This window comes from Calypte anna, chromosome 20, assembly GCF_003957555.1.
Source record: "Calypte anna isolate BGI_N300 chromosome 20, bCalAnn1_v1.p, whole genome shotgun sequence".
Taxonomy (NCBI): Eukaryota; Metazoa; Chordata; class Aves; order Apodiformes; family Trochilidae; genus Calypte; species Calypte anna.
This window is the reverse complement of record NC_044265.1, coordinates 13,662,551-13,687,695: the sequence shown is the minus strand read 5'-3', so window position 1 is coordinate 13,687,695 and position 25,145 is coordinate 13,662,551. Positions and strand designations below refer to the sequence as shown.

At 53.7% G+C, this 25,145-nt stretch overlaps 1 protein-coding gene and 1 non-coding gene across 2 annotated transcripts; both read left to right on the top strand.

Annotated features, from left to right (window-relative positions):
* Positions 1 to 5,406: 5,406 nt before the first annotated feature.
* Positions 5,407 to 21,069, top strand: LOC115599463 (tumor protein D54-like). The gene is given in 12 exon segments (XM_030463361.1): positions 5,407 to 5,425; positions 5,990 to 6,024; positions 6,026 to 6,136; positions 7,914 to 8,062; positions 8,895 to 8,940; positions 8,942 to 8,955; positions 10,350 to 10,409; positions 13,438 to 13,539; positions 17,325 to 17,351; positions 17,760 to 17,801; positions 18,969 to 19,017; positions 19,239 to 21,069. Coding segments are annotated over 12 exon segments (750 nt in total). The 3' UTR covers positions 19,335 to 21,069.
* Positions 21,070 to 25,063: 3,994 nt separating this feature from the next.
* Positions 25,064 to 25,135, top strand: TRNAE-CUC. The gene has a single exon. It is a non-coding gene; the product is annotated as a tRNA-Glu (tRNA).
* The last annotated feature ends 10 nt before the right edge of the window (positions 25,136 to 25,145 follow it).

Sequence of the window (25,145 nt, the reverse complement as noted above, 5' to 3'; positions counted from 1 at the left end):
AGCGGGGGGGCACATCTGGCAGCGGAAGGGGTGGCAGGAAGCTTCGTGTTGGCTTCAGCCCCCCCCGCTCTTGGCCGCCTCGGGGTCCCGGGGCCGCGGTGCTGCCAGATGTTGTGCAGCTGTCTCTGGCGTTTCCTCTCCCCCCGCGCTCCGTGTCCTCCGGGAAGCTCTGCCCGGAGCTTCCTCAGTGGGGAGAAGGGGAAGAACCCCCCGGCCCCATCCTCCAATCCCCGGCTTCTCGAGCCTGCGGGTCTGTCTGCTGCGGGGAGGAGGGCAGGGAGGGGGAAGGGGCGGGCAGCGTTTTTGTTGCTTTTTTTTTTCCCTCTTCTCTCCAAGCATTTTGGGTTTTCCTGCGGTGCAAGGCTGGCAATGGCCGTACCCTGCTCGTGCCAAGGGAAAAGCCGGGAGAGCCGCAGGGAGCGGGGCGGTGGATGCGGGAGCCGGGAAGATGTGCGGTGCCAGGCTCAGTGCGAGTGCAGGAGGCAGATAGGATCCAGGGATTAGAGCAGCTCAGGGAGCAGGGTTATCCCAAGCAACAGATGGTGCTGGGATGGATCCCAGGGCAGGGCAGCAGGGTGGGGACAGAGTCCCCGAGCAGCCCTGGGCAGGGCAGGGGGAAATCAGGCAGAAGGGAGGGGAGAGGAGGAGGATTTTCACCCAGTGGGTTTCTGGAATAGAGCAGGAGAGGAGAGCTGGAATCATTCCATCCAAAGCCTGCTGGATGCTGGCAGGGTCATCCATGCTGCCACACAGAGCTGGTGGCAGCCACCGATGTCTCCTGCACCCCGAGAGATCCTCGGGAAGCATCCCGTGAGCCCATGGTCCGCTGGGAGGAATTCTGGAGATGGATCTGGCTCTGTCACCTTTGGTCCTTTGTTCCCTGTCCCCCACGGGTTCAGGTGTCCTCAGCAGTGTGCACAAGGGGTTTGCAGATCATCCTGGGGTACCCCAGGGGTTCCCACCCGGGTCCAGAGATTCCCTGCATCCCCCTGGGGAATCCCCATCAGAGGGAATGCAGTGATGGGTCCAAAGCGGCCTCAGAGGAAGCCTGGGGAGCAGGATCGGTCCCACAGCTCCCCAGAGTGCTTGGGGGGAGCAGGGAGGAGCTCTGGATGCAGGCGGGGAAGCCCAGCTGGGAAGTCATGAAATTTTCCAGGGAATATCAGGACCTGGCTGGGAACCCCTCGGGCACCCCATGGGCACAAGGGGCTCTTTCTGCCTTCGGTGGGGAGGGGGCGTGGGGGTGTCGGGACCAGCCCAGCTCGGCTGCTCCTTAGGGCAGAACCAGACCGGCTGGGTCCTCCCCAGGGGATGGAAACCTGGGGGGCTCTGGGGGGCTGGGAATTGGGCTCCAGGATCTCCAGGATCCAGCCCACAGACCCTCACCTGAGGACCATCCCCTGCTGCCCCTTGTCCCCTCGGTTCAGCCCGGATCGAGAGACCCCTCCCTTCCCCAGTGGCTCGGAAAGAGGAAGCGTCCCCCCCGGCATCCCCCCGCCCTGACCCGGGGGTTATTTTTGGGGAGAGGAAAGAGGAAGGCAGCGGGGGGTGGGCAATGCCCCGCAGCACGCAGGGGTGTGCGATGGGCAAGGAAAGAGGAACCCGAACACCACCCCCATCCCCCTCCCCCCCCGGGCATGGGGAAGAGGGACTTCTCTCACCTGAAGCATTAAAGGGTTTTTTAGGGCAGAGAAGGAGGGCTGAGGCACCCCAGGTGATGTCTGGGGACATCCCAATGCTCCCAGCCCCCTCTGCCTTTGTCCTGAGGAGCAGAGGGGAGGTGGAACTGGTGCACATCCCGGGTTTTAAGGGTCCTTTTTGCTCTTGAGAGGTGTTTTGCCACCGGGGGCTGGGGCTGTCACCTGGAGGGGAGGGTCTGGCTCTGCTGGGGAGGCAAGGATTGGGGGGGGGGGACAGAGAGAGGGGGACAAAATGAGTCTGCAGAGAGAGAGAGGGATGGATGGATGGATGGATGGATGGAGGGAAGGATGGAGGGATGGAGGGAGGGAGGGATGGATGGATGGATGGAGGGAGGATGGTGGGATGGAGGGAGGGAGGGAGGTAGGGATGGATGGATGGATGGATGGATGGATGGATGAGGTGTGGATGGATGAATGGAGGGATGGAGGGAGGGAAGGAGGAATGGATGGATGGATGGATGGATGGATGGATGGATGGATTGAGGGATGGAGGGATGGTGGGATGGAGGGATGGAGGGAAGGATGGAGGGAGGGGCAGATCGACAGAGGAATGGACAGGCAGCTGGATGGAATGCTGGCTGGACAGACAGCTGCCATCCCACCATGTCCCCTCCCTGCTGCTCCTCTGGGTGATCCTGTGCCCCCCTGCCAGGCCCGAGGGATGGGACATGCCCGGGGGGGGGGGGGCTCAGTGGGGACGGGGGGGTCACTGCCTTGGGCGGATTTAGCAGATTGTGCCACGGGGCCATCACCGCTGCGTCTGGGCGCCGGTCTGCAGAGCCCCAGGGAGAGCCCCTGCGGCACGGGGGGTGCTCGGTGAGAGCCTCAGGAATGATGCGAGGCCGGGAAAAAAAGGGCTAAAGCCCTATCAGGAAGCAGGGGCTCCCTCCCCACGGGGCTAATAGCCACCGGCTGAAGGAGCCTGGGCCGGGGCTGCTCCCGGGGCCCTTCCCAGCGCGGTTCTGGAGCGGGCAGCGGAATCTGGGTCAGGGCTCGCTTTAAAACAACCGGAGGCCCCGAGCCCAGATGGTGCCGGCTTCCCAGAGAAAACCGAGGAGCCTCTCCCAGCCCGGGCTGGACACCGGGAACCTCAGGAGGTCCCGGGGGTGCTGTGACCCCTCAGGATTTTCCTGGGAAACGGGGGGTGGTTGGTACCGGGGGCTCTGCAGGGCTGGGAAGCAACGCGCAGCCCGGGGATGGAGGGGTTGGGAGACAGGGGGGTGATGGGGGGAGACCCCCAGCCCAGCCCGACCCCCGGCCTCCCCTCCTCCTCCTCTTTTATCTCTTTTTTTTTCCTTTTTTTTCATGATTCTATCCTCCTCCTCCTCTTTCCTCCTCTTCCTCCTTCCTCACGCCTGGAGGGGATGGGCGCAGGGAAGCGGCCCCCTCGCTGACATTTCAGCAGTTTGCAGGCAATTGGCAAAAAAACCCCAAACCAGACCAAAAAAAACAAAGCCCAAACCAACCCAACCCCCCACCCAAAAATCCCCAAACCCTGAGGAGTGCAGCAAAAGGGGAACCGGGGAGAACGTGGGAGAGCTCCAAGCTGCAGCTTCGGGAGAGGGAAAGCCCCGGAGATGTTTTGTCCCCAAATCCCTGCCCGGCCCTGGGGGTTTGGAACAAAAGCCTCGATTCTCCCCCAAAGAGGAGTCTTTTTTTTTTCTTTTTATGGTTTATTTCGTGCTTTTTTTTTTATTTCCCCTCCCCAAGTGCAGGCTGGCTCCCTGTCTTCCCAACACCCCCCGGGAGGGTTTGGGGATGGGGAATAATTAAGTTGGCAGCGTGAGGTATTTAATTAAAAGTCAGTGCTTGGAGGGAGAAGGGAATCAGGTGCTGGGTGGGGGGTGAAGCTCCGTGTCCTTGGGAGGCAGGAGAAGGTTGGGAGAGGGGACTGGGAGAGGACTGGGAGAGGGGTGAGGGGACTGGGAGAGGGGACTGGGAGAGGGGGATTGGGATGGGGGATTGGGATGGGGTTGGGATGAGGGGATTGGGATTGGGATGAGGATTGGGATGGAGGAAATGGGATGGGGGGATTGGGGTGAGGAGGATTGGGATGGGGGGATTGGGAGAGGGGATGGGAGAGGGGATTGGGAGAGGGGGATTGGGAGAGGGGATTGGGAGAGGGGGGATTGGGAGAGGGGGGATTGGGAGAGGGGGGATTGGGAGAGGGGATTGGGATGGGGTCTTCACTCCTGGCAGAAGCCCCCCCAGCTCCCCGTGAGCCACAGCCCTCCCTGCTCCTCCTCTCTCCCTGCTCCTCCTCTCTCCCTGCTCCTCCTGCTGCAGCCACATTTTGGGGCCAGATTTTCAGGAATCTGGGCTGTGGTGAGCTTGGAAAAATCCTGATTTTTCACTTGGTGACTCCCTGAGCCCAGCTGTGAAACCAGACCCCTGCTGAGGCTCCAAACTTCCCAATAACCACCACAGCCCCCAAAAATAACCCCCCAAAATAAAAAGCTGGGCTGGGACCCTGCTCCAGGACCACCAGACAGTCAGGGGGTGCTGGGGAAGGGCTCTGACACAAAATGGGAATTTCCCCGAGTGCTGGAGGGTGCAAACTGCAAACCCTGTGTCCCAGCAGCTGAGGTGAGGTGTAGGAAAGGGCTTTGCAAACTTCCCCCCCATTTCCCACTGATATTCAGTTCCCTTTCCCAGGCAAGCCAAAGAGGCCTGGGAAGGCTCTGGAACTGAAAGGAGCTGGGGAGGAGGCTCCAGCAGGGAGGGGTTTTTTTTTTTTTTCAGGGAATTGGGTTCCAAATCTGCTGGGATTGGAGCAGCCCAGAGCTTCCCCGTGTCCTGCTGGGAATCCCAAACCCAGAGGCTGCACCGGGAGCCCCAAACCCTGCAGGGGCAGCAGGGTGGGAGAGGGGGGGTCACTGCCAGGGGGAGTTATCCAGAATCATGGAATGGTTTGGGTTGGAAAGGATATTCCAGGTCATCCCGTGCCCATGGGCAGGGACCCCTCCTGCAGCCCTGGGGGCTCCAAGCCCCCTCCAGCCTCATCCAGCCTGGAATGAGGGATGGAGCAGCCACAGCTTCCCTGGGAAACCCGGGCCAGGGGCTCAGCACCCTCCCAGGGAAGAATTGCTCCAATATCCCATCTAAATCCCCCCAGTTTCAGCCTGAAACGTTCCCCCCCATCCATCCCTCCCTGTCCTTATCCCAAGTCCCTCCCCAGCTCTCCTGGATCCCTTCAGGCACTGGGAGCTGCTCCGAGGTCTCCCTGGAGCCTTCTCTCCTCCAGCCTCAACACCCCCAGCTCTCTCCCCGTGGCTCCAGAGCCTCCTCTGGATCCGCTCCAACAGCTCCGGGTCCCATGGGCACCCCAGAACCGGGCCCTGCCTGCCAGGACCGGCACCTCCGGGACCTCCGGCCCGCTCCGTGCCGGTTGCTGCCCCCTTCCCTCCGCCGGGCAGCACCGCAGCCCCGGCCCCGCTGAACCCCCCGAAAGGGAAGGAAGCGAAACCCCCGCCCCGTGACGTCACGCCTCCCTCCTCCCCCCCTCCCAGTGACGTCACGCCATCCCTCTCCGTGACGTCACCCCCTCCCCCGCCCCCGCCCGCCGTTTCCGGAGGAGGGAGGCGGACGCCGTTTCCGTGGCGACAGCGGCGCGTGACGTCACCTCCCCGCGACCCTCCCCGGAAGCGGGCGGCGCGGCGGTGATTGGCGTCACGAGGGGGGAGGCGGCCGGGGGGGCCTGGGCGGCATGGAGAGTGCGGGGCAGGGTGAGGGCTGCGGGGATGAGGCCAAACACCCCCCGGGAACGGCATTTCCCTTCCCTTCCCATTGCCCTGGGGGCTCCGGGGATTCGGGTGGCCCTGGGGGGGGTCCGGGAGGCTGCGGGGAGGGGGAGGCCTGGAGGGGGGGAGAGCCTGAGGGGGGGGGGTGCAGAAGGCCCCGGGGAAAGGGATGAGGGGAGATGAGGGGGTGAGGGGAGGTGAGGGGTAAAACGGAGGTGGAATTGGGGGGAAAGGGGACGGGAGAGCCCGGGGGGGCCGTGCAGGGGGGTCTGTCTGGGAGCTGCGGGTGCCAAGGCCCGAGGAGGGCGCTGGAGGCTCTGCACCCCCCCCTTCCTTCTCCTCCTCCCCCCCGGGCTGGGCCCTGCGGGTGTTCGGCAGCTGCTGCCGGGCAGAGAGCTATTTTGGGACAGGCAGAGCTGGGCTCTCCTGGAGCTTCGGGAGGGGAAACTCCGGCGGGGGTTTCTGTTTCCTCCCCCCCCAGCTCCGCTTTGCCCATGGCGCTTGCTGCCTGCTCATCCCCTCTGCTCCTTCCCTCCCTCTCTCTGGCAGATATCAACCTTCACTCTCCCACCAAAGGTTTGCTCTTCGGATGCCATGACAGATGTCCCCGTGGAGAGCGCGGCCTCGGCGCGGAGCGGAGCGGCCGAGGGGCTGAGCCTGGCAGAGGAGGAGGAGCTGAGATCCGAGCTGGCCAAGGTAACCAACAGGAGCTGCAGTTCCTGGCCTTGCCCTTGGGGGCTTTTTTGTGGCTTTTTTCTGTGTGTGGCTTTGGTTTTGGGGTGGTTTTTGTATTTTTCTTCTTGTTTTCTGTGTTTTTCCCTTGAAATTCTGCAGCCTCCTTGCCTCTGGATCACTCAGCTCATTGTTCCCAGGCACAAAGCTGGCAGGTACTTCAAACACTCTGCCCTGCTGCCTGCTCTTCCCAGAATGGTTTCGTTTGGGGGCTCTGAGGAATAAGTGGCTTTTGATGCTGTTGAGCTTGATCTGGGCTTTAGCTCCACTTGAGGTGAGAAAGCCCTGGAGGCAAGTTGGTGTGCAGCACAGACTCCTTTTTCCTTAGGAAGCTGAAGCAAAGGAGCACTTGTGCTTGCTTGCTTTTTCTGCCTTTTCCCCATAAACATTTGTTGCACTTTATAGACAATTCCCTTGGGTGCTTCTGAAGAGCTGAACTTTTGTAGTGACCTGAAGTGGGGCAGCTCTTGGGGTTTAAAGGTCACAATTCTGTCTGACACCTGGAGCTGCCCTGGAGCCCTTTCTTTCCTTTCAGAGCCTTTCTTTCCCCTTTCAGAACCTTCTGTGGCCCCGTGGCTTGCAGGTTTCAGCCAGGGAGGACTTGGCTGCTCTGAGTGGTGATGCAGAAATCAACCCTCAGTGCCTGCAGACAGCTCCAGAGTTGTGTGAAAGTGTTGTGAAAAGGATCCCTGGGGGGGAAAACTTTGTGTTTTAGTGACATCAGAGGGCAAAGAGTAATGAGAGGAACCTCAGGGTGTCAGGTTGGGCACCTGATTCTTTATCTTCAGTGCTGGGTGTGAGTTCTGTGAGTCTGGTGCCACTAAGTCACCAGGGCAGTGATGTGTGTGGACATTTTCCCAGCTGAAGTCTGAGCTCTGGGCCTCCCATTCCACCCCTGCTCCTCTTCAGTCCCATTTCCTCCATGTCCCAACCAATTCTTCAGTTTCATCTCAGTGAGACCTTGCTGGTGAGGGAACTCCATTCAAGATCTATATGCTGGAGGGAATAGGAAAGCCTGAAGAGGAGCCAGCAAGTGTGCCCAGGGTGGCCAAAGTAAGCGCCAATGGCATCCTGCGGCTGGCTCAAGGAAACAGTCGTGGGCCAGCCAGGGTCCAGGGAAGGGGATTCTGACCCCCATGTGGCTCAGCTTCTGTGTGAGAGCCACCACTTGACGTCCCTGATGTCCAGGTCCTGGAGCCCCTCCGAAGCCCTCAGGCAAGGAGATTGAGGTGCTTGGAGCAGGTCCAAAGGAGGCAACTGGGCTGGGGGAAGGGTGATCCGGACACAGGAGGTCCTGGTGAGGAAGAGGCTGAGGCGAGCTGGGGGTGTTGCAAGGCTGGAAGAAGGGAGGGCTCAGGGGAGACCTCAATCAACTACTCTCACAACTCCCTGAAAGGAGGTTGGAGCCAGGGGGGGGGTTGGGCTCTTTTCCCAGGCAACTCTCAGCAAGACAAGAGGCAGGGTCTCAAGTTTGTGCCAGGGGGAGGTTTAGGTTGGAGCTGGAGAAAGAATTTCTTTCTGGAGAGGGTGATCAGGCATTGGAATGGGCTGCCCAGGAAGGAGTGGATTCTCCGTGTCTGGAGATTTTCCAAAGAGCCTGGATGTGGCACTGAGTGCCATGGGCTGGGAACCACGGGGGGAGTGGATCAAGGGTTGGACTTGATGAGCTCTGAGGTCCCTTCCAACCCAGCCCATTCTATGATTCTATGACTGAAGACAAAACCTCTCTCTCCTCTCTAAGGTTGAAGAAGAGATTGGGACCCTGAGGCAAGTGCTTGGCTGCCAAGGAGAGGCACTGTGGGAGCTGAAGAGGAAGCTGGGTCTGACTCCCTTGGATGGGTTGAAGCAAAACCTGTCCAGAAGCTGGCACGATGTCCAAGTCTCCAATGCGTAAGTGATGCCCCTCTGGGGGGGCACCTGTGGCTCTGCACTTGTTATTCCCCAGCAGAATATTCCAGGGTTTTTCCAAGCAGCTGGAGGGTTTTGCTCTGATGGGTGTAAGAAGCACTTAAAAAAAATGAAAAAGGAAAAAAAAAGCAACAGAAAGGCCCAGCTCATCTCTCAGGGTGCCTGAGCACACACAGAACTTTCAGATCTCTGCTGGGGATAAGTTGTTGCTGAGTGCTCTTGCACTGCAAGGCTGGGGTCCTGTCACCACTTCACACTTCAATTTGCCCAATCCTGCCTTTTTTTTGAGGCAGAGGCAGTTGCTGCCTTCTTCTGAGCTCAGGCTCCAAGGGCAAGATGTTTCAAAGCTCTGCAGCACAGAGAAGCTGTTCCTGAGCTGTTTTCAGGTTCAGAAGCGTGCTCCCTGAGTCCTGGAGCTGGGATCAGGCTGCATTTCCTAGGAAAAACACACCTAGGGGGTGTTCCATGTGCTCACCTCTGCCTGGAGGGATTGGGTGCTCAGAGGCACTGCTGAGTCTGGCAGTGCCAAAGGAGAGACCAAGAGGTAAGTTTGAGCCTCCTGGGGGGCTCTCAGTGCCTCTAGAGCTCAGCCCAGAGCTTCTCTTGTAACTGAAGTGTAATGTTGGAGTTCCTGACAGTGCCCTGCAGAGTGATCTCTGGGCTGCTCATCTCCTCTTTGTTCTCTCCTTTTTTCCTCCCTCCCTCGCCCCAATTCCCTGTCATTTCCTCTCTAGCTGCAATCTGTGTCACTGCCTCCTAGCCAAGGAAACCCAGTGAACATGGCACTGATCTCATTAACACTTTCTGTTTCCAGTTATGTGAAAACATCTGAGAAACTTGGAGAATGGAATGACAAAGTGGACACAGTCTGACTTGTGAGTGCCCTCCTGCTCCTCAGAAACACCCTTCCCTTGTCCTCCCCACAACGCCCCAGGGGGAAACAGGGCTGTCACCAGCATGCCTGCCTTCCCAGCATCCCTCCACTGCAGGGGAGATGAGCAAACCTTGCTGCTTTCATCTCTCTCTCTCTCATGGTCTTGCTGTTGCAGAACAAATTTCCCAATCAGTTACCAACCACGTTTTGTTTAAAAAAAAAAAATATATATATTAATGCAAAATATCACCACACTTTGCCTTTAGCGCTGGCTGTGGGTAGGTCAGGCTGTTTGGAATCAGATCTCTTCCTACTGAACTTCTCTTCTTTTCCTGGGAAACTGTTTTCCCATCAGCTGTGGGAGGGTGGTCTGATTGTTGCCTTTCCTCATGACCACAGGGGAGGGAAGGTGCCCCATGGTGTTTGCCTGGAGCTGAAATGCCAGACACCAACTCTGGCTTTTGAGAGCTGCCAACTTCTGCACTGATCCATCCAAACCTTTTGGTGATGTCAGCACTAAAAGCCATGAAGTTTTACTCTTGCAGTATACAGGAGCAGCGTGACAAAAGCAAAAACCATGCTGGCTGCTTCTGTCTGGAATATATTTAATTACACAAGACCCCCATTCCTTTTAGATGTGAATCATTTTGATTCCTGCTGAACATAAGGGAGCCCTTGGATGTTTTCTGCACTGAAGCTTCTCTCCCCCTTGCATCTTGTGTTGAAGGAGAGGATTATTTAGCTAAGAGGAAAATGTGGATTGGGAGCATCCTGTCATTAGGCAGGACAGCACTGATCTGACTGAGGAGAGTGACACTTGTGGGTGCTGTGACCTCCTGCTCTGTGTCACCACCTCTGAGGGCTCTGTGCTGTCTCAGCTGGTAGCAGACACTTCAAGGAGTTCTGGTATTTGTTCTGTACCTCTGCTGTTGATTCTCATGACCCCCAAGGGACTGTATTTTATGGAGGCAAACATGGTTGGTCAAGATTAGAAAATGAACCCAGGTTTAGGAGTCTCTGCAGGCCATGTGGTGTTAGTAAAAAAACAGCTTTGGGTGTGGGCAGTCAGATTATTTTTTTGTTTTGGCCTTGAGCTCAGTTCCCTGCTCTCTGCTTTTAGTCCCCAGCTGCCACACAGGACATGGGAAGGGAGGGGAAGACAAAAGTCTTTCCAGTTCCTGGCACTTGCTGAACTCCAAGCTCTGGCTCCTTGTGCTCAGAGTTGGTGCTGAAATAAGAGAAACCCTGGGGGCTCAGGTGTCTCCCTGCCTCCCAAAGAGCTGAGGCAGAGGTAAAAACCTGGGATAGCACAAGTGCAGAGAGGCTGAGAGTGTGGAGGGTGTCAGGAAGAAGCATCTGTCATGAGCACCCTGTCTAACTCCCTTGTGTTTGTAGATATCTTTCAGCCAGCAGCACTCTGGAGGACTGGAATGAAAAGTTAACTCAATCAGAAGCGTGAGTGTCTTAACCTTCAGCATTAACAAATGCTTTTGTGACAATCTGCTGCCATTAATGTCCCCTGCTCACAGGCCTCTGCTTTGACTAAATCTATGTAGACATCTCTCTCTTTTCTAGCTTTCACTTTTTTTTTTATTTTTCACCCAAGAAATGCCTCTTTTAGGACAGGGAGCTTTTCCTCAGGTCAGCTTTGGAATGAGTTCCTGGTGGTCCAGCTAAGTGATGCTCTTCAAATGCCTGCCCGGAGGAGAACTGGCTGGAGCCACTGGGTAGTTTTGTGCCTCATGCAGTGAGCTCAGCTGACAAGGTGTGTGACAAGGCCAGGCTGACCTTTGTCCCCCTCAACGTGCTTCCCAGGGAGATTTTCTTCTTTGCTGTGCTACCTGATGGTGCTGGCAGCACCCAGGCAGCTGCTCTGTCCTGCTGGGGCTCAAATGGTCCTTGGAACAGCCTTAACCCTCCCAGCTGTTCCCCCTGCAGAGGTCTCTTTGGCCACGTTTCTGTGAAATGCCTGGGGTTTAAATTCCTCTCAGGACCACATGGCAGAGGCATTTCATGGAAGTTGTCCTGCTCACTGCATCCTTCCCACAGGCTGCAGGGGAATCCTTTGCAGTGCTGCAGTGAGAGCAGGCAGGTAGAATCTGATTTGACTGATTTAGGGCATGAGGAGATAGGGCTTGGGTTATCCAGCTTTTTCCCTGTTCTCTGGAGCAGGCTGGAATTCAGTCCTTGGAGCTGTTGTTGGCTCTGTGTGTGCAGAGGTTTTCTTCACACAAGGGTTGCCAGATGAGTGGTGATAAAAAGCAGGAGTATCAGAAAAACCTTTGAAGCATGCAGCTTCTGCTTTCAGGGTGCTGGACATGTTTTCTAGATGAAGAAGATGTAAATCATCAGTATTTAACTTGCTGAACAGAATGACCTTGGGTTTTGTGCTTGCTGACAGCACGAGTGTCTCCAGCAGTGTTTAACCGGAGTTCCTCCCTGGGTGTGCCTGCTGGAAGAGAAAACTTCTGGTTAGCTCTGTTTCCTTGTATTCCTAGGTGCCAGAACCCTGCTTCTGTGGAGCAGCTCAGGCCTCAGTAGCTGTGGCACACACTGATTTTCCTGCTTGCTTTGGCACTAGGCAGTGCTAATTGATGCTGGCAAGGCAGATGCTGATTACAAAGCAGAGGAGAGGGGACTCACAGGGTAAATTTCCAGCAGCTTCAGGAAGCAAACAGAATTTTAATTTCCTGAGCATCTGAAGCTCAGTAAATGTGAGGAGTCAAGGTCAAGAAACCCAAGGATGTTGTTTTGCTGACATTTTGGGGGTTTGTCTTTCCAAAGCATCCTCTTCCCTGTCCCTGGAGCTCCCCTGGCAGAGCTGGCTGTGGCACGTGCAGGGGAGTGCAGGCAACTTCTGGGTGTAGCTGAGGCTCATTTAAAGCCTTGTACAACCTGATCCCTGGCTGTCACAGCTGCAGTGCCACCTCTGTGTGCCTGCTGGCAGGTCTGGGTTGGGGAACTCTGCTTTCCTGGCTCTGCAGTGTGGGGTTTGTGTGGGAGCTGTGGGTTGCAGGGCCAGCCTGGGCATCCCAGCTGACTGCTGCTGGCCTTTTTGTGTCCTTCCAAGTTTATTTTTCAGCTTGGATGGTTTTCCTTGCTCTAGATGGCTGTGTCAGCACAACCAGTAGTGCTGGCAGCAGGAAGAAGCCCACTTGGGCAGGAGGAGCAGCACTCCAGTGCTGGGTCTTCAGTTATCTTACAAAAACTGCTGGCAAGTGTGGAAAACACAGCTGGAAAGTCTCTGGCCTTATCTGCTGAAACCAGATGAGCTACCTGGGAGCTGGGCAGTGTGTGCAGGGGCTGAGGGTGTCCTTTGAGTCCAGGGTGGTCCTCACTCACATCCCTGCTCTGCTTTCCTTTCAGGAGCAGGAAGGGGGAAGGTAAAGCTGATGCAGTTCTCTTCTGCCAAAGTTTCATGTAAATAGTTGGCTGCAGCCTTAAAACCAAACAAAACCCAATGAAACAACAGGTTGTAACTGATGCTGCTTGAATTCAGGTCAGGTGCTGTGGTGCTGTCTCAAGCACTTCTGTCTGGAGAGCATAAAATAGATAAGAATAAAGTAAATAATTCAGGTGTCATCAGGATGCCTCTGGCTGGGGGAGCTCAGGCCTGGGAGGGAAGGTTGGGCTTCTCCTAAATATCCTCATCCTTCAAGGATATCCATATCCTTGAAGAGGAACCTCAAGCTGAAGTGTTTGGCATAAGAAAACCTGAGTTAAATTGCTGTTTTCCAGCCTGAGTCTTCTTTTTTAAATAATTTTGAGGAATGCCAGAAATCTCTGTTGGTTTTAATCACCACCTGTGGAGTAGCATAAAGATGGGGAGTTCCTGAGAGGGGCTCAGAGAATCCTTGCTCCTGAGACTGGGCTCATGAGGAGGAGACAAAAGCTCCCAATGTCAGTCTCCAGCTCTGGTAGAAACTCAAATCCAAGCTGCCAGCCTCCTGCTGGGTTGTGGTTAATGGTAACTGATAGGAAACTTCTCACCCATTTCTGTCTAAACTGCAAGTTGTACAGATGATCCCAATCCCTCTGCTGCTTCTCTCTAACTGGTGTTAGCCTTGTCCCTTTCCTCCATAACCTAACACTACATCTGACCCTAAAACTGCTTCAAGGCTCCAAGCATATCATGGAATAGGTTCCTGGGCTTGTTTTTTCCAGGAGACTCAAGGATGGTTCTAGAGCTATAGGATACCTTGCTGTGGGATTGGTTTCCTCCTAAATGCTTGTCAGCTCTAAGAACAACTGGTCAGAATGGGTGGAAAGGGTGATCCTACACTTGCTGCCTGCTTAAAAATTCTGGTCTTTGAATACATGCAAGGCTGGAAGGGGCTCAGTCAGTGCAGCTCACTAACCCAGCTCCTTTGCTTTAACAAGGGCTCCTTTTTCCAAACTGGGAGGGTGGGGATGCTTCCTGCTTTGGGATCCTACCCATTAGTTCAATTTATGACATGTGCTGTGGGTTTTTTTGTTTGTTTAGTTACAAGAAGACCCAGGAAACCCTTTCCCAGGCAGGACAGAAGACTTCAGCAGCCCTTTCCAATGTAGGTTCTGTTATCAGCAGGAAACTTGGTGACATGAGGTAAGGTTTCTGTTCTGCACTCTGGTGCTTTGATCTGGGTTTCAAACAGTAAGGAGACTTCAGACAATAACAAGGCTTTTTTTTCCATTTTGTGGTTAGTTGGCAGCACACTGATTGTGCTGGACTGCCTTGCTCTGTGTGGACCTGCACGTGGTAGTTTGGGACAGATTAAATGTTTCTTAAAGACTTGTTGAAGGGCTAAAACCTCTTCTGAGGTATTTAGGTTTGATTTGGCTTAAGAGAACTGACAGAATGCTCTTAGCAGCCTTAGAATCAGAGAACTGGCTGGGTTGGAAGGGACCTCAGAGATCATCAAGTCCAACCCTTCCTCAGGTACTTCTTATAGTGTCAGTGCAGCTTTTACATCATATATAAAGAACAAGTATCAAGTTTTATCTTTCCCATTTATCACAAATTATGGAGTTGTGTTTTCTTGGTGTCACTTGGGTTAGGAAAGGGTCATCACTTCTGGGCTCTGCTCCATCTTAAAGAGGGGCAAAGTCTGGATGCTGCATTTCATGCAGTTTCAGGCCCTGTGTGACAGTGCAGAGGACAAGACACCTCCCAGGCACAGTTGTGTCACAGGGATTGCAAGATAACAAATTGATTTAGAAAATCAACAGTGAAAGAAAACTCCTCTGTGGCTGGTGGTTATCTGGGTTCCTTCAGCAGATGACCACTGAAGGAGCTGCAAACCTAAAACCTCTCTGAGCTGGCAAGGGATGAGCTGCTTCCCTTGGTTGCTGGCTGCAGCTCTTGCTCTGTGAAGTTCAAGGTTAAAATTGGTGATTTACCTGATCTTCAGAAATTTAAGCTGAAGATTGCTTCCCCTCTAACACTGACACCCAAGTGTTTCATGCAGAATACCTTGACCATGTCCTTTCTTGGGTTTGAGAACTAATTTGGAGCCTGTCTGGGTAACTGAGGAAGTATTCTTAGGGCTTGTGTTTAACATGATGTTCCAGACCTTGGATTGAATGGGAAGCTCTCATTCTTTGTAGGGAATTCCCAATTCCACTGTGGCTGGCAGTATCCAAGTGGTAAGAAATTGTTGGCTTCTGATCACATGGCACTGATTTATTCTAGGTCTGTCTTCCCTGAGTTATTTACTGTGTTCCTGGAGGGTAATTTTTGGTGTTCTCAGTAGCTCTGAACCTGACAGAAGCCTAACTGGCTTCCTACCCTTTCCAAAATTCAAGCCTTAACTTTGTTTTCCTGGGAACTACTTAGCCTGCTGGAAGAAGAGCTGTACCTGTCACCTCAGTAGGTTGGATGCTGGCACAAGATGTGGTGGTGACACCTTTGGAGCCTGACTTCTGCAGTCTGGTCAGGCTGGTGTGGCACAGGGATGGGACCTCTGCTTTTTTTTTTGGACCAAAAGGGGAACTCCTGAAGCAATGTTGCCATCAGAAGAAGCTGTTCTGGGTGGCTTGGTCCTGCCTGTTGTCATCTGGTTGGGATATTCCCAGTTCAAGTGGCTGCAGGGATGTTGGTGCTGCTGGTGACAGAGCTGAAGTGACTCAGTCAGGGTGAGAGCTGGCTGTGCAGTCAGAGCTTTGCAGCAGTGCTCTTGCTCAGCATTCATCACCAATTTCAATGCCTCTATTCCTTTTTATAGCCAATACCTTGGGTGGTGGCTTATGAAACAGAGGCAGCTTCTGCCTTCCAACTTGGCAATCCCTGCCAAAGTTATTTCAGCAGGGTTTGCTTTGTGGATGTGGCCCTGTGGGGAACACAGTAATGATTGTTTGGGGTTTTTTTTAAGAGAAGTTTGAGTTTTTCTGTGTGTGTACAAACAGACTTTTGTCTCCTGTGCTGCATTCAAGTCTTGCTATTCCTGATTCTGAGTCAGATTTAACTCTCAGCATGAGCTTCTGCAGGAGCTGTCCCACTTTCTGCCCTTCCCAGGTGAAACTGAGCAGTCAGAGCTGATGGGGAGTGAAATCTGTTCTGGTGTTGTGATCACTTCTCTGGGCAAGTGGGGATGATCTCTGCTCCCAGAGAACCTTGTTACAGGCCTTGCAGCCTGCACAGCAACCTCCCTGACTGTGCTTTCTCTCTCTCTCTTCACAAATTCACTTGTAAAGCAAGTTTATTTTTCCATCACTGCAAGCGTTGAGATAACAGAAGGGATTTCCTTGCTCAGTCAGCCCTGGCTGGGTGGTGAGAGCAAGGAAGGAGTGATGAATGGGACAGACACCTCTGATGCAAGGAGGGTGTAGCTGTCACTCCATTACAAATGCTTGGACCAAAATGCTGTGAAATGGCAGCAGGGAGTCCCTGGGTTAAATCTAAAGGGTTAATAATTTTAAATGCTAGAGGAGTGGTTTTAAGGAGGCACTGGGAAGTTCATGTGGTCACTGTGCTAAGTGTATCCCTGGTGTTCCTCTCTTGGCTTGCCTGGAGGGAGAAAATGTAGCTTAATTAGTGGGATTTTTTTCAAATCTTGGCCAACTCAGCTTCTTCTGTTATCTCCACTTACAGTTCAAAAGTAAATTGGCTTTCAGACATTCTGCTCCTGTGTTTTACTGATCCCCATAAAGGGCAAACTTGGAAGTGTTTTCCTTTTGGCGCTAACAACTTGCTGTGTGGTTTGGTGACCCCCAAGACACTTTGTGCTGTCTGAAGTTTGCTGCTGTACATAACACCACCAGCAAGCCCATGGGGGGATGGTAGCTTGAGCCCCAAAAGTGCCTGCAGATTCCTCAGTTTCTGCCAACTTCAAATCCTTGTGGAAGGGGGAAAGGTGCCTTGAGACCAAGCAAAGCAGTGCTGGTGGTGTTGTGTACAGAGTGCATGGTGCATGGACTTGTGTTACCTGTGTTCTCCTCTAAGCAAGAGTAAGGAAAAAGTGAGTTTATTTCACGTGCAAAGACAGCATTTCAAGGAGTCTGCCCTGCCAAGGAGCTGACTTGGATACGTGGGGGAATGAAACCACAGAGCCTAACATCTTCACTCTGGCTCTGAGGAAAAGCCCTTGTACTCCTTGCCAAGTACTTCAGATCCAGCTTGCCATGACTGCTGCAGAGACATAAATCACATTTAGGTGGAGTAAAACACTCCTTGTGGTAGGAAAAGCCCCTTTGGAGCATCCTGGTAATCCTGCTGGTAGGAGTGGGGAAACTCCAGGCTGTTATTTCAGACTGCTGCATGGAAATCTGGTAACCTAGTTTGCCTGGAAACCTAAAAATGGGCAAGCAGGTTGTGGGGTGAACATGATGCCTTTTATCCAGATTCTTTTATCTTCCTTATGCCAAGATCTGTTTGTTCTCTGAGCTCCTCAGGCCTGGCAGGGTGAGGTGATGCTGAGGTCCAGGCTCCTCTCACACAAGGTCTCATCCAGCAGCCCCAGCAATGCTGTCTTTGTATGGAATCTCCCAGGGGAAACTGGGGGAAGGAGGTGTCTTGGCCAAATGAGCTACTGCTTGGTAAAACTCTCACTGCAGGAAAGTGTGTTTTAAACCCCCAAAATCTCACTAAATCACCTGAAACAATGGGTGGGGATGGGTAAAATGTTGTGGGGTTTTGTCCTTCCACACCCACTCCTCTCCCTGGCTCCGAGTTGCTGTAGGTGCTGGTGTTGTTCTCTGAAAAACCTCTTAGCTTGGCTTGACTTAATGAAAAGCAATTTCTTTGGCTTGCTCCTGTGATTTATTTTGAGAGGCTTCCTCCTGGGCAGTTGACTTTGCTGTCCCGTGACCGTGTCCCTGCATTTGGTGCTCAGATCCCTGCAAGTGTCTGACTCTTGTTTCCCTTTTCTCTCTGCTGCCTGTGGCTTCTCCCAGGGCTCACCCCTTCTCCAACTCCTTTAGGTAAGATACTCCTCAAGGCTACTCCAGAACATTTTGTTCCTGTGCCAGGCCCTTGCAGACACTGAAGGGGAAGCTGGCTGTTTAAGCCTTGCCTACCCTTCTGACACAGATTGAGAAACCTCCCACGAGCCAGTGCTCTGGAATTGGCTTTTTATCACACTTTTATCACACTGCAGTTTGCAGTTAAACAACTCTGCTTACTGCCCTGTGTCTGGAAAATTTAACTTCTGGGCTGCAGCTGTGAAATAGGGGAGGAGAGGGCTGGCTCTTGCTGCTTCAGTCGTCCACAGCAGCCTGTGTGTGGACAGTAAAAAGAGCTTAAGAAGCTGGGTTGCTCTTCTCTGCTGTGGTATCTGTCTAAAATTGTCATTTACCTTTTTCCTCCTTGTTCTGAATGCTTCCAAGTAGCAGCTACTCCATTCGCCACTCCATCAGTATGCCAGCCATGAGGTAATGTAGCCCTGCCTGGGGGTGGGGGGAGACTACAGCCCACCCTGGCCTTGCTGGGGCTTTGGTTTTGACTTCTAGAGCTGAGTGGTTCCCCCCTCAGATCATGGGGTATCCATGTCCCTCAGTTGGAGTCATTCAGGGATTTTTTTTTTATTTTTTTTTCCCCCAATCTCATTTTCTGGTTATCAGCACCCGTGTTCTTCTTGGACTAAGCACAACTCTGCCCAAGTCTCACTGAAATCCCCCCTGGTGGTCCCTGAAGAGCAGGGGTTGGTGTCCCCATCTCACAGTGACCATCAGGGCACTGCTGATGCTGGGATGGATCCTGACTCCAACCCTCTGGCTCCAGCCTGGAATCTCAGTGCCCTTCCCAGCACGAGGTGGGATCTCCCTGCAAGAGAAAGATCTGCCAGGCCTGGATGAGGCTCACAGCAGCCTCTCTGTGCTCATCCTTGTTCCAGAGCTTCCTTTGTGGGTGCAAATGTAAAACATTTATTTGGGAACAAAAATAACTGAGATGAGTCCAGTCATCTCCCAGTGCTCCCACAGCCTCGCCTGGGGAGAGCAGCTCTGGGTGAGTAATTGCCCACTCTGAGTGCTCAGTGCAGAGCAGTCCTCTGGAATCCTTCCCAAGCAAAGCAGCTTGTCAGCTTATCAAACAACTGACCTGGTTTTCTTTGCTAGGAAGCTGTAATATTCTGATTTAATTTATTACACTGGTGAGATGCAAGTGATGACTCCTGAAGTACTGAAACTGCCCAGAGGTAAAGGCACAGGGCTCTGCCCCTGGGCTGGAATATGGGAAGCAGAAGCCTTTGTTTTAAACCCTTTCCAGTTTTTTCCTTCCATTTATTTACAAGAGCAGGCTTCCAGTTGGAAGCCTTGGTTTCTTCTCTGCTTGGTGATTCCCCAGTGAACCAGGACTTGCTTCCCTCAACGTTTTAGCTTGAGCAATTGAATGGATTGCACGTGGTAGAAATGTTTTCCTTCCAAGTCTGTGTCTGATATTCCTCTCTGGTGTGTCTGAGAGATTTGTGCTGAGGGCTGTGAGGAGCTGGAAGTGTTCTGGGTGCTGCATGGCCAGAGAACCCAGGCATGCTCTGCTGCTTCCTCCACTTCACAACTGAATTTGTCTTGATTTGTTTGTTTTTCTCTGCTTTCTTCAAGGAATTCTGCAACTTTCAAGTCCTTTGAAGACAGAGTTGGGACCATAAAGGTAACAGTTTGCTTTGCCTTTTGTTTTCACACCTCAGACGAAGCCTCCTGCAGAAACTTTAATTTCTGCAATGTTTTTCTTGTAGACTAGTATTCGGGCAAATGGCCTCTCAGATATGTGAAGTCTTGGCTACAGTAGGTGACCTTGACAAGGGGGAGTTGACTTGGTATTATTCTCAGTGCTTGCTTTCTTGTTATCCTCACTCTCTTCTCTCCTTTCAGTCCAGAGTGGTGGGCAGCAGGGAAAACAGCACTGACTGCCTCCACTCCCCCTCGGGAGCTGGGGGCAAACCTCCAGAGGACAATGCTCCTTTCTAGAGCCTCCACCTGGCACAGCTGCAAGATTGAGCCCCCTCCTTCCCTCCCTCCTTCCCTCCTTCCCAATCTTCACAACCTGCAAGCAACAACATCTGAATCCAAGAAGGGGCTGAGAGCCAGTCCAGGAGAGATCCATCCTTCTTCATTCATAGACACTGCTGCTGGATCTAAGTCAAATAAAAGAGAATGCAAAGTTTTGTACACAAATAATATTTTACACTAAAGTTTGTAGATTTAAATGTATCACTGCTGTCCTTTTGGGAGAGCGTGGAAGATGGAGTTTCCTTTCAAGTAGCTCAGAAATGCCACTGGTAGAGATAAAAAACAGTTTTCCCTTGTCTGACACAGCTTAGAACTGATAGATCAGGCTGAGCAGTGGGAGGGCAGTTGTTGGAGAAGCCAGTGGGCATCTTAGCTGCAGCTTCAGGCTGTGCTCTCTGTTCAGGACATGCCATGCAGCTCCTCACTGAGCTCCCAGGCTTCTCCCATTCCTGTTTCTCCAGCTCTCATTGCAGTAGTCTGGTAAATGGGGTAAACAGTTGTATTTTGGGTTTTTTTTTGTTTCTTCTGGGCTCCCAAAAGGGAAACTTCACTTAGCAGCTGCCTCGTTGTTACACTAATGCTCTAGCTTTAACAAAACTAAAAATCTTTATTTTTAAATGCAATGAACTTTAAAGAAATAAAGCATAAAAAAAAAAAAAAAAAAAAAAAAAGAAAAGCAGCTTTGGCATCATGTTAGGGAACTGCTCCCTTGGACTCTGAAACAGAACTGTGCAAGCCTTACATCACCTTCTGCTTTACTGGTTTATGATTTTTCTGTTCTCTAGAGAGGACTGTGAGGGTTGTCAGGCTGGATGGTGGGTGCTGGATGGAGCTTTGCCTCATGCAGTAGCAGCAGCATGCTTAACAAGCCCAGGCCTTGTGTTCAGTTCAGCAGCACACTCCTCTTCCCTGAGTGTATGAAACTTGCTTCTCCCTTCTCAGCTGATGCCTTCGTTCTTGGAGGAAGAATTTCTGAAGGCTGCTAGCAGCAGGGCCAGCTGAAAACACCCAGAGTGTCTGTAGCAATCTGGATGTGATGCTGGGGGGGACTCTGCTCTCTGCAGGCTCCTCCTCTGGGTACATCTGACTCAGCCTGGATGGGTTTTTCAGGTGGAAGCCCCAGCTCTAATCTTGGTTTGCAAAACTGGCAAGAGAGTCACAGAGCTCAAGCCCTTCCCCGTGGATATTTTGCTCTTTTTGATGCCCAACTTCATCATCAGGAGCTGGGAAATCCTGAGTGTTCTTCTGGAGGCCTGATCTTTGGTGCCTCCACGTAGAGATACCTGGAGTGAGCAATTCTGTGCCTTGGAGGCAGAGTGGGACTTACTCAGACCTTTAGACCTGTTCATGTACATATCTGGGTAGTTGTAGTGGTTTAGCACCCTGGAGGGATTGAATTGCCTCTGACCTTTCTGTAGAGAAGCAAGTTTTGGCACTTAACCTGCTGATTAATCCCCTTTTGCCCCAGCCCTGCTCCCCTCCTGCAGTCCTGGGGACACGGAGGAGCTGTTGTAAGGCAGATGTACCAGGCTGGAGGAGTGAAGTCTCATTCCCTGGAGCTCTTTGTTTGAGCCCAACCTCCCTGCCAGGAGCAGAGCCAGCCAAGTGGGGACTGCTGGAGCTTGGGTGTTGAACTGTTTAAACAGATCAATAGTGAGGAAACCTGTCAATAAAGCATTCTTTTGGGAGAAAACGGGGTCGATGTCCTTGTCTTGGTCTCTCCAGCAGCACTGGGTGTCTGCAAATGCCAGCAGCCTGCAGTGCCTCGAGGTGAGAAGTGAAATATTCTGTTCTATCCCTCTGGCTTCTCTGTCCCTCAGCTCTCTGGGTGCTTTCTCATGGAGGGGGATGTGCTCACTAACATTTACAGCCTGACATTTCCTTTCCAAGATGCTGAGTACCAGCTGGTTCTGAGACACCCCTCTGCTCACCCAAGGGCTGGAGAGCTGCAAGCCCACACTTCTGCTCCAAGTGCCCACACATCAGGCTGCTCCCTCCCTCCCTCCCCCAGACATCCCTCCACCTCCCTCTTGCTGTTTTCCTCAGCTTGGAGCATGGGACCCCAGGAGTAACCTTGGCATTGGGGGCTGAGGCTGGAGAAAGGGGGAAAAGCAGCAGGTGTGGTGCTGGCTGGGGTTTATGGGGTGATACCACAGGGGTTTGGCTTCTTGGAAGCTCTGTCAGGAATTGCTGAGTGAAGGAGCAGGGAGCACAGGGGGCTGGGAACTGCTTTCCTAAATATAAAAGGGCAGCAGAGAGCAGGCAGGCTGTGAGCAGAGCCAGCAGAGCTCTGGAGCTGCTGTGCTGGCAGAAGAAGGATGCCTGGGGAGGTTTGAAGCATTTGCTTGGTGGGGAGGGTTTGGTTTTGTGGGGTTTGGGGGTTTGTTTGTTTGTTTGGAAGGGTTTTGCAGTTCAACTGCCATACCTGCAGCTGGCTCTCAGAGCAAAGGGCTTTGGTGTGATTCCCAGGCCTGGGGAGATGCTCAGGGAGCTGGGGCTGGGAACTCCCCTGCCAGAGCCCCAGGGTAGGAGGTGCTTTTCCACCTCCCCAGCCTTCCAGTCAGGGATCTCGGGAGGGTTTGGAAGGAAGGTCAATTAAGTCTTCCCTTCCTGGTTACAGGTTTGTCAATGTTTTTGTCACTTCCCAGTTTCTAAGAGTGCTCCTGGCAGCTTCTGTGGGTCCAAACCCTGGGTTTCCTTTGGAGCTGGGCTCTGGACTGCAGTGTCCCATGCAAAGGATGAGGGCAGAGGGGGATGTGGCTTCCTTCCCTGCAGAAATCCAGGATGAGGAGCAAACAAAGCCCCAGCAGCTTCGTGAGTGCCCCCCCTGCTCTATTGCAACCGAGGGGGAAGGTTTTGACAGTAATATTCCTCTTCTGCCCACCCCCTGCCAACAGGTCAGAGGGGTTTGGGGGCAACCTGGGGTCTGGGTGCTTCTCCTGCTGCCTTGGAGACTGGAGAGGGCTCTGCCAGAGTCACTTTTCTTGCCTGAAGTCCTGTTCTTGCCTGAAATGAAACCTCCCAGTATTAATCCTGTGATGCTGAGGCAGCACACGAGACCCAGCAGCACTTGGGCAACAGCAGCAACCAAACCAGTGCCCCCCCTTTCCTGCTCCTCTGGTTTTACTGCTTGATTTTCCTTTCTCTCCTCACTGCTGAGGAGCTGCTGGGCCTCCTCTGGCTGCTCCCATGTTTCAGGGGTGTCTGTGCAGAGCAGAGATTGTCACTCAGGTGAGAAGAGGCTTTTCCCACGGGGGAACCCTTGGTGCTGGCAGGATGTCCATGTTTTCCCACACCTCCTGCTGTTGGGGTTTGTCTCTGCCAGCTCTCTGGTGCAAAGCATGGGGACAGGTGACATGAAGAGCTTTGTTCCCAATGCTTTTCCATGCTGGCTCCTCATCCAGCCATGTCTCTGCAGGGCCAGGTCCCAGCACCCTGGCAGTGAGCAGGGATGGGGGGGAAATTTTAGGTCCAAGTGGGTGAGCACCCAGCAAATGGGAGGGTGCTGAGATTCCCAGGGGAAGGGAGAGCAGCAGCTGCTGGTGAGGAAGCCTGAAGCCACATTTTGGGGTGTGGTGGCACATGAAAGACACATGACAGCTCACTGGGTTGTCATCATCCCCTGCCAGCAAGCAGCCAGGGATGGGCTCACCCTCTTGTCTTGAAATTAAAACTTCTGAGGGGATTTGTGCTGTTTGCCTCCTGCCTGCCAGGAAGAGGATGGAAGAGGAAAAGAAGGTTTTCCCAGCAAATCACAGACACTGGGAGTTTCCTAAACCCCAAAGCAGGAGGTGATGTGATTGCTGGGCAATGTCCCACATGCTTGATCTTGGTTCCTGCACTGTAGTCACCTGGCTCTGAAAAAAAAACCATCCTGACCCTCAGCCCAAACTGCAGCAAGGGCTTTTTTAAGGAATTTGACATTTATGCTCGTGAGAGAGGTTGCACAACAGCAGCCAGCAGCCAGAGGCAAGCATTTGCCCACAGCTAATGCCTGGGACTACTTCTGCACTCCTGGTGGGTTCAGCATCTCCTGGTGGGTTCAGCATCTCCTGGTGGGTTCAGCATCTCCTGGTGGGTTCAGCATCTCTTGGTGGGTGCAGCATCTCCTGGTGGGTTCAGCATCTCCTGGTAGGTTCAGCATCTCCTGGTGGGTTCAGCATCTCCTGGTGGGTTCAGCATCTCCTGGTGGGTTCAGCATCTCTTGGTGGGTGCAGCATCTCCTGGTGGGTTCAGCATCTCCTGGTAGGTTCAGCATCTCCTGGTGGGTTCAGCATCTCCTGGTGGGTTCAGCATCTCCTGGTGGGTGCAGAATCTCTTGGTGGGTGCAGGGTGGGTGCTGGGGAGCCCAGGATGTGGCTGGTGTTTTGGAGGTGGAGAGGTTTGGAGTGTCCTTGGGCATCAGTGGAGGGGCTGGGCTGGGGACTGGGCAGCTGCTGGGGCTGGAGGGAGGAGTGGGATTGATGGTGATGACTCTGCTGGCAAATGGGATTCATCATCCTTCATTTCTTTAAAGTGTGAGTCAGAGGCTGCAGACGGGAAAGGCCTCGTGGGGAGGTGACAATCCAGCAGGGTGGCAGGAGGGACAGCTAGGCTGCCAGGGCTAGTGTTCCCACACCAGTCACCCACCCCACGGGATTTCACCCACCAGTGGGGAACAGCAGCAGTCCCCAGGCAGCAGCCTGGAGCTCCAGGAATTGAGCAGCTGGGGAAAACACCGAGAGTCTGCAGCTTTCACTTTTCCTTTCCTTGGAAGTCCTCATTTGTTCATTAAAGGGAACAGGCTCAGTTCTGGGGCTGTGCAGGGAGCAGAGCTCAGCACCCCGAGGACACAGGAGGAGGATGAGGATGCTGCACGGAACAGAATTAAACCTGAGGGTCCCCGTGCAGGAGTGCTGAGTGCTCTGGGCACCACCTGGAAAAGCAGAAAACTCCTGAGCCTGCAGCTTCCCACTGGTGTGAAGCTTCACACTGTCCCCAGCCCCTTCCAGCCCCCTGCCCCACTGCTGCCTGTGCTGCAGCCCCCAGACCCACAGTCCCCCTGATCCCCCCCCAGCCCCCCATTCCTCCCGATCCCCCCATTCCTCCTGACCCCCCCATCCCCACATTCCCTCTTCCTATCCCCACATTCCCCCTGATCCCCCCATCCTCACATTCCCCCGGCCCACCTACATTCCCCCTGATCACCCCCATTCCCTCTCCCCATCCCCCCATTCCTCCTGATTCCCCCCATCCCCACATTCCCCCTGATCACCCCCATTCCCTCTCCCCATCCCCACATTCCCCCTGCCCATCCCCTTTTCCTATCCCCACATTCTTTCTGATCCCCCCCAGCCCCCCATTCCTCCCGATCCCCCTATTCCTCCTGCTCCCCCCCATTCCCCCATTCCCCCTGCCCATCCCCATTCCCTCTCCCCATCCCCACATTCCCCTGACCCCCCATTCCCCCTGCTCACCCCCATTCCCTCTCCCCATCCCCACATTCCCCTGACCCCCCATTCCCCCTGCTCACCCCCATTCCCTCTCCCCATCCCCACATTCCCCTGACCCCCCCATTCCCCCTGCTCACCCCCATTCCCTCTCCCCATCCCCACATTCCCCTGACCCCCCATTCCCTCACCTCTCTCTCCCCGTCCCAGCCCAGCGGTAGCGCGGGAATTCCAGTCAGTGCACTTTCTCCTCATGTCTCCCTGGTGGTCTAGTGGTTAGGATTCGGCGCTCTCACCGCCGCGGCCCGGGTTCGATTCCCGGTCAGGGAAGTGACCTTTT